The 14,710-nt window shown below is 40.7% G+C and overlaps 1 protein-coding gene across 2 annotated transcripts; it reads right to left on the bottom strand.

The window, feature by feature from the left end:
- Positions 1-364: 364 nt before the first annotated feature.
- On the bottom strand, positions 365-13,244 carry zbtb44 (zinc finger and BTB domain containing 44). 2 transcript variants are annotated; one of them, XM_084559016.1, is made up of 6 exons: positions 12,241-13,244; positions 9,168-10,271; positions 8,561-8,645; positions 7,867-8,018; positions 6,568-6,868; positions 365-4,346 (listed from the first exon to the last, which is right to left on the bottom strand). In XM_084559016.1, exons 2-6 carry the CDS (start codon positions 10,231-10,233, stop codon positions 3,950-3,952), a joined length of 2,001 nt encoding a protein of 666 aa, XP_084415142.1. In that variant the 5' UTR covers positions 10,234-10,271; positions 12,241-13,244; the 3' UTR covers positions 365-3,949. The 2 variants fall into 2 exon arrangements, with proteins under 2 accessions (XP_084415142.1, XP_084415143.1); XM_084559017.1 differs by having other exon boundaries at positions 4,191-4,346; positions 6,785-6,868.
- Positions 13,245-14,710: the final 1,466 nt, after the last annotated feature.

Genomic DNA, 14,710 nt, shown 5'->3' with positions numbered 1-14,710 from the left:
TCACGACTGGATTTGTTGCACAAGTGGCATCCTATGACAGTTCCACGCTGGAATTCACTGAGCTCCTGAGAGCGGCCCATTCTTTCACAAATGTCTTGTTTCACAGTCTGCATGCCTGAGTGCTTGAATTTATACACCTGGGGCCAGGCCAAGTGATTAGAACACCTGATTCTGATCATTTGAATGGGTGAGCGAATACTTTTGGTAATATAGTGTATATTAGCACTTTAACATCATGGTATGCAAGAGGTTTCTGCAACTTCAATAAATAAACCCCCAGACAAGTTAATTGACTTATTCTGACTTTTTTTTTATTTACATTTTATACTTTTACAAAAACAAGTCTTTTTAAGAACAACAGGACTGCAAAGCCAGAACACTAGCAAAAATTCAAGAACAACCATAAACTCTTAAATACAGAGTGGTCTTGTCAGTTTTTAACAGCCAACTGTGGAAAATGATCCAGTTAAAACACTCAACACCACAAACATCAGTTCTCCGTATACAGTGTGCAGGTTGCATTCTGGGATGTTTTTGTACAGCTTCTCCAAACTATGGTTTAAATACCGTATCAAAGACACAAAATACAACATCTGTCTCAAAGCAGGTTGTAATCAAGTAGCCTACTGTATAAAGAATATGCAACATATTATGAGTGTATATACTGTATATTTATATATATACACACACTGCAAACAGTCACAAAGACTACCAAGGCCCCCCCGTACTCCCAGGCTAAGCTGTTCTATTCACATTTAACAAGAATATCCAAAGATGCCATAAACAGCAACCATAATACAAAAATCACCAAAAATATATGCCATTATGAAGAGCTACCAGTTTGTTTTTCTTGTATTTTCCTATTTTAAATAAACCATATGGACTGGAAAACGTATACAACATCAAGTCTACATTGAAAAGGCATGTCCTGTATATGATCAAAATAACTGTAAAACATAGCACATAAAAAGGGATAACATACAGAAAGAAAAGAGGGCATGCTGAACAACAGATCATAGGTACACTGGATGAAGAGTCATCAACAAATAAGGCCTTGACACAACGCACCGCCCAACCCAAGACATGCTCTTTCACTTCACAGAACGATATGGACATGCAACTTTAGAAACCAACACAAAGGAGTTGAATAGAACCAGTCGTTTGATATCAAAGCCTTGTTCACTGTTTCACAGATCAAACAGGGTCCTTGCCTATTTGATTCAGCTCCCATCACATTTGATTAAAACAAAAAGATACATTCTTTTGTAATATATCTATATACATAGATATATATACACTGTATATATATATGTATATAATTCACCATTCCAAGGACAAATTTAAAACAAACACCAGTCCATTTATTGCACACCATTGGTTCACAAAAATATTTTGGGCACTTTTGCTTTTCAACAAACAGCAGCATTTCATTATATAAAAGTTTTTTGTTTTTTTTCTAATACAGACACCGAACACAACAGATGAAAAGCATGAAATACAAATGGAGAATAGAAAAACATTTTTCTTTTGAAATTTTGACATTGTGCAACTAGAGTTTTTAGGTCCATTTACTAAGGCTTGCCTCTTAAATGCACAACATCATACAGTGTTTTAAGGAGGGGATTAAACAGCAGGACCCCTTTGCTAAATAGCATGGACCATTTACAATGATTATCTCTTTCTTTTGTTATGTGCAATTACTGATTGCCATGGCAAATCCCCAATAAGATAGAGAACATTTGGTCCTGTAGGAAAAAGCTTGATTTGTACCCAGATAAAAAGGGCAAATGGCACAACATTTAAAAAGTGACTGATAGAATGGCACAGGGTGACACCAGCATCTTATTAAGACAGCTTTCCTTGGATTTCTGCGAATATGAATATTCACCTTCACATTTACAATCAACCCTGTATGTGAAATATTACAACCTGCTGGGATCATTTAAAATGTGGGCTACTTTTAGGGGGTAGGAAATTAAACTGAACAAGAAACCCAGTCACAGTCAGTAGCATTCAACTCATGGATTATCACCATGGGTGTCATTATCTTCTCATAATACAGGCACAACAATGTCCAAGAACAGAATGACAACCATGTTGGCACAACACACGTAACAGGAGTTGGAGGTTTGACCCAAAATCAGCATAACAAAGTAAGTGATTAGTAACATCAAGGACAGCCTACTGCCAAACTATACTGATAAGCTCTGAACGCACATTTATCATTTATAATGATTCAACTCACAGTATTTGCATTCACACACCAGCGCACTTCTGTTGCTTCTAAAGCAGTATTGACGCATCGACACGCAGCAGCTGTGTGATCTGATTGAAAACAGCCACGACTTCCTGCTTCCACGCAGCAGATATACAGTAAATGTACACTCACCGAGCACTTCATTGGGAAAATCTTGGCAATCCAATGCAGACCAATACAACAGTATTGTTTACTTGTACAAAGCTCATACATTTTCAGTTTTGCTGACACTGTCAGAAAGGTCAAAATTTAATTTTATTTGCTTTGGACTGTATCATACTGAAAAATGTCCCTAAACGAGTTCCTAAGAAAGTGCTCAGCGAGTATAAATGTGAGGGAAACTTACACAATGTGCTTTTTTCCCTTTGTGACAATTAGGTGAAGAAAAAAATAAAAAACAAATGGTTATTAACCTCAAAAAAAGGTTAAAACCTTAATACAGACAATCATGTTGTACCTGTGTGCAACATCTCTCAAACAGTGAAGCCATGTCCTAAAACATCAGCAGAGCATCCATCGAGAAATCAGGAATTTGAAAGTTTTAAGTTGAATTAACTGCCATTTGTCAAGCAGGCTGAACTTTAGCCGGGACGAAATGCTACATTTCTCAGAGACCATTTTGGAATATAACATTATAGTTGTGAGACAACCGTGTAACTCCAAATTTAAAGATTTTATGTTTAACATAAATTTCAGTCTCATTCATTCTTAGTCATTAAGTCGGTCAAAACAAAACTATCAGCTGATCCAAGCTAATCTAAACTCCTAGAGTTTAGAAGTTTGGAGACACAACAGTGTTCATTAAAAATAATAAACAAGTCAGGTCACAAAATGATATACCGCGCAAATGTCTTTAGGGAATAGCTTGTCAATATATTTCAAGTTTTAAACATTTAAAAATGAAATGTACTGTATTCATATTGATAAAGAAGTGCACATACACACACCTGACATATCATATTTCACAACACCCAACATACAGAGCATTCAAATAGTAAAACTACAGTACAAGCTATTGCAGTATAGATAATATTGACATTTAACAGTTTGCCTATAGCGACGGCACTGAAGGAATAACACAGTCTCTGCCCAAACAAACGAGCATCACCACTACAAATGAAGTACAAGGACTTTTTTTTTCTTTAGCTCAGTTTGCAAAGACTTGATTTGTCACTGTCGGCAAAGTCAAGACCTCTTTTCCTTATTTTGTTAAAATGGGAACTCTCAGGCACTTTCCAAAAGTAGAGCAAGGCTTGGATTTAACAGACCTCAAATTGGCTAAGACAGAAATGACTTTAGCTAGTGCTGCATTCACGTCATATGGGAAAAAAACAACCTTCTTCTTTAAAATGACTATTAGAAATACTGTATGCTGTCATTTCCAGGTGGTAGAAATGCATTGAAAGCCAGAGATTCTGGCCCACTGAAATCTCATTTTATCTGTCAAGGTTCGGACATTATACTATCACTGCAAAGAAAATAAAGACAAATATAATTTACAAATAAGTGCATCTGTGTTGCATGTAGAAAAACATAAACAAGCCAACTGATGTCTTCAGAAATCATCGATCACTGTGTCTTGATGGCTTCACATATCCAAGTCGTCCCTTTTCGCCATCAAATCATTTCGACAGATATTCCCATATGACATGACTGCAAAATAAGACATGACGGGCAAGCAGAAGACTTTAATCACTCTATGGTAATGGAAGCCACCTCCTTGGCCTGGGCATGCTGCTGCTCTTCTTCAAACACCTCTGGGGAACTTCCTCCTACACGGTTGTCCATCTTGGTCTCCTCTGTCATGGCTGCCGTCTCGTCTGCGTCCATCTTATGGGAGGCTGGGGCTTCCAGGGGATCCAAGGGCTCAGGTGAGAGGAAGCCAGAGGAACTCTCACAATTCTGCGTGGAGGAGGAGACCTGGGAGATGACGGGCATCTGCACTGAGGAGGAGGACGAGGCGGCACTGGTGGTGGAGTTGCTTCCCGGGTACACCGGGTGATGTTGGGACTCCTCCAGCTCATACTGGACTCCCAGCGCCTCCTCCTCCTCCTGTACCTGGCTCAGGTAGTCGGGCACGAGGAAATCACTGCAAGGACCAAGAGAACGTGTTGAGCTCAGCGTCCTTTTATCTGCTACCTTGACACTACATATTACTACATGAGAAGATACACATTGCGCGATGACAACTGGTTACAAATCAGTAGTTTGTGATGTTCAAGGTGTTACAGGAAAACTTCCTGCCACTAATGAAACGATGCTGTATTCCTATCATTGTGTCTGTCAATTAGATATCAGACAATGTCATGATATCAGGTATGAAGAGAGGCCTTCACCCAAAGAGGTTTGAAGACACTTTGGTGGCAAGATAGAATTGACTTTGGGCATTTATCATTTTTATCCTGCGCAAACCTAAATTAACAAAGGACACTTTAATAAGTGGCCAAAATAATATATGGTACATCGAAAAACAGAACAACAAATATCTAATAACTATATATTGTGACATAAAATTTCTACTTTTCAACTATCTGGAGTCATCTTCATGTTGCGTCAAGAAAAAAACAGTTATTGGTCAAATGTGGGTGAGAGGGATGAGCAATGGTCATTAATCAGTGCTATCAATATACAGGTCAGCTGTCCATCCTTGGCTGGATTTATGCATAACTTTACAGGTCTAAGGAAAAGCTGCATATGAAAAAATGCTAATTTACTCCAACTAACTGCTGATTTTGTTCACACTATAAACCTTTATTACAGCTGCAAGTCATATCTATTTAAGGACAAGGATTCCTTAGACATGCTGATAATAACGGCCTGAAAAAGGAATATACAGGAACTAAGCCAAAACAAGGCTGAGCTGGGTTTTCACCACATGTGATGGCACCCAAAGTACATCTGCATTCCTATGACCTTTTCAAAAGGCGCAAAAGCACAGTGGGGGCACGGTCATGAACTAGATTTATCCGCATCCGCCATCCTGCAGCTTTACATATACAGACTATGAAACAGTGGGAATCAGAACTTATGATCAAGAATAAACGGTTATTGTTGAGTGTAGTGGCCATGCCTAATCTTAGCTTTAAAAAAAAAATAAAAAATACAGTGTAGTTAACATATCTTTTTTATGTGAAGACTGAGGATGGGAGTTAAGAGTCCGACTGAGCTGCCAGAGAATTTTCCACACTGTTATGATCTCAGGCGTAGACCTTCTACTATAAAATGTTTGAGGAGTCAATGGCCCGTTTGAGTCCCGCCGACCTGTGAGGGCTTGATTTGATTAAGAAGTGGAAAAGTCTGGGAAATAAAAACACACTATGACTTTATAAAGACACTGTGTTCTGACTTTCACGAGGCTTTCTGGACTGAGCTGCTGATGAAAACAAACAGGCCGCTCTATTTGGTTAAGGAAAAGCTATTCATATAGAAACAAACAGAGATGACAAAATGATGGAAGATGCGTTTCGCGGATATTTTATGACCTGATAAAATAACTGCAAAACAAAGTTGTCTGACGTGTTTAAAAAAATTAATTCTGGCAGTTGGTCAGTGTATTAAGAAAACTTAACCAACTCATTTCATACATCTAATCAAATTGGTAAATCAGTAAAGACGGACTTGAGACAGATTAGATGAGACTGATTCCACTCTCATGTCTATACAGTAAATATAAAGCTGTTGCAGGTGCAGGTTTGCATAACATAGCATAAAGACAGGAAACAGGAAGAAAGCTAGGCTGGTTTACTCCAACACTACCTAGCAGCATTTCTAAAGACCATTATTTAACACATCCTATGTCACTTAATCTGTGCTATACCTGTTATTTTACCATTTCTTTGCTGGGAACAGCTGCACGGCACCCAGTGAAATCTCTAGGGATGCACTCAGACAACAAACATTTTTCTTCTATTGCTTTCAGAGAAGACTATGCTAGCTCTTTCCCCCTGCTTCCGGTCTTTAAGCTGACTAGCTAACTAGCTGCTAGCAGTGGTTTCACATTTCCTGCACAACCACGAGTGGTAATGATTTTCTCATTCAGCCCTCGTAAAAAAACAAAAACAAATCAAGCCTACTTACTGCAATGTCAAACACTTGTTTTGAACAAGTGAATTAAAATTCCCCAGTAAATACTTAAGGTAAACTTGATCAGATTCAAATCAGTTGCAATCATCTCAACAACAATTCTACACAACCAAAGTTTACGATAACGATCCAATGAACTTCAGGTATTAGAATCTAAACTGAAGTTATTTTGTGATCCAGGTGAGATCTGAGTAAATGATGAGGGTCAGTGCCCCCAGACTCCTCACCTGCTCTGGAAGTAGTTTGCTAGTTCGGATGCCTCATGGTTCAGACTCCTCAGGTGTACAATTAAATTGCCAGAGTTGGTGAACATGGCGCCGCACGTTTTGCACTCATAAATCCGCGGCTTGCGGATTATGTGTCGGGAGACCCTCATGTGGTGCTTATATTCACCGAAGGACGTGAATGTGGCGCTACAAATCTGGCACCGGAAACAGCGTTTACCTTCGTGCTTCAGCCGATGCATCTTTAGGGAGTAGGCCCGTGTGAACTTTTTCCCACAGCGGTCACACTGGAAGGGTTTAATGCCTGGGGGGAAGAAGACAAAACCAATGCCTCATCTGAAAATGAACATCACACAAGTGTCAGTATCCATTAGCAGGTGAAGTGGGGTGGGGGGGTTAATGTAACCATATGTAACCACAAAGCCAGTCATAACTATTCTCTGAATCAGTGATGCCCAGGATTCCTGGACAGAAAAATCTCCTCTTCTCACCACCAAGATGTACTGTATACAAGATTATGGAAAACATCCTGCTATCATTTACCCTTTTATTTTAACTTAATTTTAATAAATAACTACAGTTCATTAGGTACACTAGTGAAAATAAATGAATCCTAATACAACAGTCCTGCATTAAACCGCCCTCACCCCTGTTCTAATGTTCAGTCTATGTTGAGACAGGTGGTCACTGAACTGGACGATCATTCTGGAGGATGTAGTTTGTGGTGTTGTTAAACTGGACTGAATTAAACCCTGAAGTCTTTCTGTTATTTAGTCTAATCCACTGACTAAAACGGAGTTGTCAAAATAAGTCAGTACAACACAATACAACGCAGTCACACAACAAATCACAGCCTCTAAATTGAAAACACAGCTCTCTTAGTTATTTTTAGACCCATGCTGAATATGAGATTTAGGGCAGGACTGGTCTAATTCACTTATCCTAAAAATACATTTTCACAGCCAGTTTTAATACATCACATTGACATACTCTAACCTTTTTTATCATTGTCTAGGCTAGATATCCTGTTTGTGACACTGTTGTACCATCTCACTTAATCTTTTGTACCAACATACTACTATATTGTTACTGTGGCGAGCAATTCATACTAGTAGAGGTATGAATGGTATTATGTGTTGGTGTATTCTCTAGTACTACCACAGCAGCAGAGAAAGAGCCACAATACCTACAATGGTATTCTCTCTAAACTCCTACATTACCTGCCATGATCATTTCTGATGCACCATGTCAACACCGTGTCACACAATCACACGTGGTTTCCATTTCCCCCATCACACCTACCAGAGTGTATGAGCATGTGCTGTTTCAGGTTTTGAATACGCGTGAATCTGACTCCGCAGGTTGGACACTGAAAGGGCCGGTCAGGGCCATTGGTGCCGGGCCGTGCTGAGGGGCTGATGTAGAGGTGGTACGGATACTGAATACCTTCCAGCCTGAAACACAATGCGGGTGAAAATACTTGTCAAGCAAATGTGTAGCCGGGACAGAAGCCAGAAGCGTAACAACAAAGTAGTCATACAAGTCATCTAAGGACCATGGTTCACATATTCTGATAATCGAGGTAGATTCTGGCTACGGCAGGCAAGAAAATATGTGCTCATGACGACAAATAAAGTTGCACCTCTATGAATACTGAAAGGTCAATAAAATAACTCCTCCAGAGTCTCACTGTCTCCTACAGTACGTCACATGTGGTTAGTGATGACAGTGAAGCGCGTCAGACTGCTTAACATTAGACATGCACAGACTGCGTGTACTGGGAGGTAATGTTAGCTTTCACATAAAATTTATCACCAATGTTTGTGGCTTGAGACTTTTACAATATACAGCAAGCCTTCTTGTGCATAACTTCAACATGAGGTATAAATGTATTATCTAAACAGGTGTGGCCCAGACAACTAGAGATGAGGTACATGTCTATATGATCTTTATTACCCATGACTTGTTCACTACAAGTTCTAACAAATCGTGATACCTCTCGTCATCTTCTGCATGTCCTCCAGCATTTGAAGTGCTCTGCATTGACGGCAAGCCCTCCGACACTCCCTCATCCATTGACCCTGGAAAGAAAACCACCATTACACATGATGACTGTCTGCTGAACTTCTGACTAGAGCATAAAGCCTCATATTGGATGAGGTTAGACTAATATACTTTAGTTCTTTGAAGGCTAATCCCCTATTTATGGATTAAGGCTATTGGATAACAATGCACTGTGCTATTCGACAGTTTAGGAAAAAATGACGAATGTTTCCATTTTAGTTTAATTTATACAGGGTAGAAAGGGCTTTCAAAAAGCATTTGGGCCACTGGACAATGAAACTTTCCACCGAGACCAATACAAATAAAAATCCTGTGGGTGGATAGGCAGCTGAGAGCAGGGTGAGGCAAGTTTGATTGCACATTTTACAAAGCAACACTGTGTTAACTGGGTCAGGACACAGACTCTATTATAACAGCGACACTGGCAAACTGATTTGATTTTCTGTTTTTTTTTTTAAACAAATATATCATCGTGTGACTAAAAGCAAGACAACATTTAACATGCAGAAGTACTCGATAAGTAGGAAGAACAGTTCTACCTATGGAGGAGGACTGTGGACTAATAAGGAGCTCCTCTTGGACCTGTTCACTCCCAGGCACTGTCTGCTGGTCACTCAGCGAGCTTTGAGAAGCACTAACTGGCTGCGACGATGCCTCTTGCACTTCTTCATCACTGAGACGCTCCACCTTCACCCTTACATCCTCCTCCTCTGCCGTCACCGGCGACGCCACCGCCTTAGAGCTCTCGCACGTCAGGAAATCACTAAGTCGCCGACCAACCACCACCTCTGAGGTACCAGGGGTGCCCTGCTCTAAACAGCGAGGGCTCTCCGGAAGCTTCGATTTATCTGAGTGAAACCTCCGGTCGATGCCAAACGGAAAAGTCCATGGAAAGGCTAGGGAGGACTCCACGGGCTGCGCCGTGCTGTCTGAGAATGAGGGAGATGGGTTGGGGATCTGAGGGGACGTGGTGACCATCTGTGTAGTGCATTTGAGCGGACTCTCGGGTGATGCCATCGTTACAAAGCTCTTGCGTTTCCGCCGTGACTCGCGACATATAGGAACGTTTCTCTCCATCACGCTGCAGTCGGATGACACAGGTGACACGCTGCCATCCAACGGCGTCAGGGCACAGTTTGATGAGGCGCTCTCTGGTGCTGACTCATGTGGTTTATCTGTCGGCATGTTGTTGTTATTGTTGTTGTTACCCGGGCTCCAAAGAATACTTGACTTCATGAACTCTGAACACGTACTAGCAACAGCAAACATTTGCATGTAACTTGCAGCTGCCAGGACGTCGATGATATTCTCTGTGCTGATGGAAAGCGTAGACGTGTAGGCATATTCCAGCAAGGGAGCAAAACCGCTAACGGTCACATGATGAAGGTCCAAAACAAACTTGTCCTCCTCCTCGGGCCGGCCCACCAGTTTGGAGCGGAAAAATTCACTGCAGCACGCCAGGACCACTTTGTGGGCCAGGAAGAGCTTGTCTTGAACCCGGATGGTAACATCACACAAGTGACCCTCATTGCGCAAAGCATTGAGCTTCTCAAGCATCTCCTGGCTGTGGGATGTGGAGCTGTGGGTGAAGGTTTTGACCCCCATGTTGGAGTCCCTTTCTGACTGTGTACGGGAAATGCGTCCTACAGAGAGATGGAAAACAATAAAAGTAAAACACAAAGGTTCACCAGTGCTAAAGCATATTACGTGTGTCTCAAGAGTGAAAAATCTATCTCTTGCAGGAAAGAAAGCAGATCACATTTAATAATAACATTTTCCTAGGCTTCTCTTGTAAGTACATTACATCATTACTCTTTGAATAAGGCAACGTCAGAGCACCTCTAATGATTACCTAAGAAACAAAATCCACGCCAAGCAGTCTAGGAATAGGGAGTGAAATAACCAATACCACAGACAGTCACTGAACCAAAAACTCAAAGCACAGAGACAAAATGAGTTGTCAAATGTCAGTCTGCAAAACGGCATTTACAAAAAGACAAGATGAAAAAAGGCGACTGCACTCGGAAGGCAGCGGGTATAGGCAAAAGAGAAATACGAAGGCAGGGTAAGGGGGGTCGAAAGCTGGGTAGGGAGCACGGAGGACAAAATGCCAAGTTATGTAACAACAATCAAAGCAGATGTACAGCCTTGCGATCCAGACCCATGTGGAGGCCAGCGCACTACAGGACGCTCAGCAGCTGTCTGCGAGACATGTGGATTCTCTGAGGCATGAGATTTTCCATCAAACAAAACCTCAAGCGAAGGGGCTCTCGCAGGGAGAGCGCGCTCCACTTCACACACGGACCGAAGGAAAATACTCCTGGGCTATGTTGGCCCAGTAAAGGTTGCCTTGTCTGAACCAGCAAACAGCCTAATTGAAAATAACTTTAATTTCGCCATGGGGTTTTCATATGACTTTAACGTCTCCTGTTGGAGAATTTAATCACACGATTGCTATAAAGTTCTTCCTGACAAGAAGTCAAGTTCTTCAGAGTATACTAACTCAGAGAGCCGTCATACATATAGTTTATAAATAATACAACAGCGTACATACACTTTTTTTTTTTAAACTATTTACTAGGAAGGAGAACATAATCTTTTGTGTGTGTTTTCCTACTAAATGATGATCAAATTTCCCTGTATACCTAAATGCAAACGTCTGCATAATGTGAAAAATGTATAAAGACCGACGTTCAAACTTTTCAGCTTTACAGCTTCTCATCTGTAATCATAGTTGATGGTTTCTGAGTCACGTTGAATGTACAGTGAACTCCTGTGCTTTGTTTTGTTTTCTACATCTGGTTATGTTATTTGTGGATTTCACTCAGCCGTCAGTAACAAGTTGTAATTAAGGTACAGAATTTAAAGATCAAGCGATTAATCAGTGCCTGCAGCTAAATGTAAATACCAAATAGACAACAACAACAACAACAAAAACTCTTCAAATTCTGATACTATGACGGCGACAGGGCAACGGAGGCGTGGCCTGGTACTTCTCTGTTTACATCAAGTACTGATCAAAAGCCCTGGACAGTAATACACTGCACAATGTAGACAAGCAGAGAGCACATATAAAGTAGAAAAGCTTTATGAGTGTATTGAATGGGTGCTCAGTGTCTAATGGACAAAATGCTGTACAACCTTGTTTTCCGTAAACAATCACAGTTTAGCGAACAGCGTCAAATCAACGCGTCAAATCAGTCACGAAGGAAACGTGTCCGGTTTTAACTGTCAAAATAAAAGACACGAGACTATTTAAGCGCTTCTGGCATTTCATGTGCAACAAATAAAGTCATTGCATAGCATACATGGTGCCACTGAAATTAATAAATATGACCTTTATGAGACCTTACAGCAATTAAAGAGAGTAAAATCAACGCCTGTCATTTATTTTGAAGTTTCATTTCCGTCATGACCGTGGATAACCTCGTTCACTTTAAAGTAGCGGCTGCACGCTAGCTAACACCCGTTAGCTTCCAAGCTAGCGCTAGCTGACACAACATGGAGCGATCAGTTTGTTTGTTTGCCCACATCAATGCCGAGACAACGGATTATCTTGAGTATGCGGAACAGTTCTAGCGTTATCGGACATGCTGTAAGGAGGGAATTTACCTTGTTCTCGGGAGAGGCCTGTGATAGCGGCCGGGCCTCGGGATGCAAACAGCTCAGCTGACAAAAAGCAGTCGGGAGACAGCGGTGCGCCCTGCCGCTCCACTCCCCTCACTCACATTCCCCGCTCTTCTGGCTGTTGTCAGCCTGCCAGCCGCCAAGATTCGCAGTTTAATTAATGCTCACATGAATTCACATCACAACTGGCTGGTGTTAAAAGTTGCCGAGGTGCTATTTTCATTCCTTTGTGCGCCCCGCTGTTCTTTCTGCGCTGTGTTTGCACCCCCACAATGCAACGCGCACCTCTCACTGTACCGTACTGTAAGGAGCAGGAAGTCTCACGTTTAGCAGCGACATCAGAGACTGCTGGGGGAATCTCCGGTTTATACCATTCGTGTTGTTTACATGGCCTCTGGGGGTCCGTAAATACAATCTTAACACGCGCAAATCTTCCTTTTGTCCTGTCCAGACACATTTCTTCACGTGAATATATATTTCTGCCTTTGAATGTAACCTAAACAGAAACATAGTTACACCTTCACTTCTATGGCTTCCCGGGAAATAAGATAAGACCTTTATTGATCCCTAGAAATCAGGGTGACAGAGCAGCATTAGTATAAAATAAAGAAGATAGAAAAGAAATGTAATTTTCACAAGTACATGTTAACAAAACAGTAAAGTTGGTGTCGTACACAATTAATATGACCATATGCAACGTGTACAATGAATGTGAAATTGTGCAGTGGAAAGGTAGCAAAAAACCCAAAAAACAATAACAACAACAACAACCGCGTGCAATCTGTTTACATTAAAATTTAAAATATACAGTGTCTACAAAAAATGTCCAGAGCCTGTGGTAAGCTCAGCCAAACAAACAGCAGTGTATAAACAGTAATACACACTTTGTTTGATGAAATAGATCAGATCGCACTCACTTGAGACTAGAGGTGCAGGGTGGCGTGGTGTTGTGCAGCCATCAGGGCTGTTGACAAGAAAGACATTCAGTGTCTTAGATGCTGTTGTCACTCACATTTATAATCAGTTTAATTTCCTATTGAATCGTTGTTTCTTGTCATTCATTTAAATATTTAATTAATTGAGGAACAGACTCTTCAGTCCCATGGATGGATTAAGAGTCAGTGTGTCACTGATATGTAATGGGCCCACCTCTGGTTCTGTAGGTAGAGTGGGTTGTGTACAAACAAGAGGGTTATCAGCTCAATCCCTGCTGCACACCACATGCTAAAGTGTCCTTCAGCAAGACACGAACACACAAGGCACTGGTGTGTGAACGAGTGGGTAGATGTGAGTGTAAAGCACTTTGACTACCAATGGATAGAAAGGAGCTACTTAAATACAAGACCATTTACCACTGATCACCCCCCCCCCCCCCCCCCCCAACACCAGAGAAAGACATAGATTCAAAGGGAAACAAAGCAAAATGTGTTTTCTTTGTCGAGTTGTCATTTTACAGCTTCACCAGGAGTCTCTCTTCCACAAAAATGTTATTTTGTTGTGGCTTTACTTGTCTTAATTCACTTATTATTTTTGTCATTTTGAATCTCGCCATTGTCTCTTTCTAACTTTTTGTAGTAATTTCAAGTTTCTGTCTCTTTGTAGACAAATTCTAATTTTGAGTCTCTTTGTTTTCACTTTATAAATCATGTAGATGGCGACTCTTTTGTTTTCACTCAGAAATTTCCAGTTTCCTTGTTAAAGTAAAGGTGTTTGTACTCATTTCGGGTCTTTTAATTTTTTAATGAGTCTCTGTGTAGTTATTTTGTGTTTTTGTTTTGTTGCTTTACCTTTTTTTTTACAGTCATTTTGCCATTTCATGTGTTCATTTTGCACCTGTTTCTAGCCACTTGGTTTCTTTGCATTTGTTTCATTTTTATTTTTTACTCCGCTTATTGTTTGGTGTCTCTTTGTGTATCTGTTTGTGTCGAGGACTGGCAATCCACATCAACATGTCCATATGACATTATGGCTACGTTAGTATTTGTAATCCATTAAGTCTTTTGTTTTTTATCTACTAAGCTGAAGCAGCTGTAATACAGAGAATAAAAAGCTGGCATTAAAACCAGAATGTTGTTAGCCGATTTTGTTGCGTGTTATGTGGACATTCCTCCGTAACCTCAGCTACTGAGCATGTTTTCATATGGCCTTCTCTGATTCATCTTAATGTCAGTTATTCCACTGTTGGAGGATTTGAGTTTGTAAAACCAGTGCTAAAATTTGCCTCACCCTGCTTTTAAATGTGTCCAACCCACCTAAAATAATTCCATTAGTCTGGCCTTCTGTGGAGAATTTTATGTGTGCAGTTGTCTAAGAGACTGAACTGGAAAACATCTGAAAATTAGTCTGGAATTTATGGGCTATTTTGCACTGTGGCTTCTAACAATAGTGCTCATATATATTCCCAATTCTGGACACAGGGATAATTAGTGCAATTAAATTTTGTTGCACAACAGAG

This window comes from Chelon labrosus, assembly GCF_963514085.1.
Source record: "Chelon labrosus genome assembly, chromosome: 13".
Classification (NCBI taxonomy): domain Eukaryota; kingdom Metazoa; phylum Chordata; class Actinopteri; order Mugiliformes; family Mugilidae; genus Chelon; species Chelon labrosus.
The sequence above is the reverse complement of the archived record's forward strand: the minus strand, read 5'-3'. Positions and strand labels throughout refer to the sequence as shown.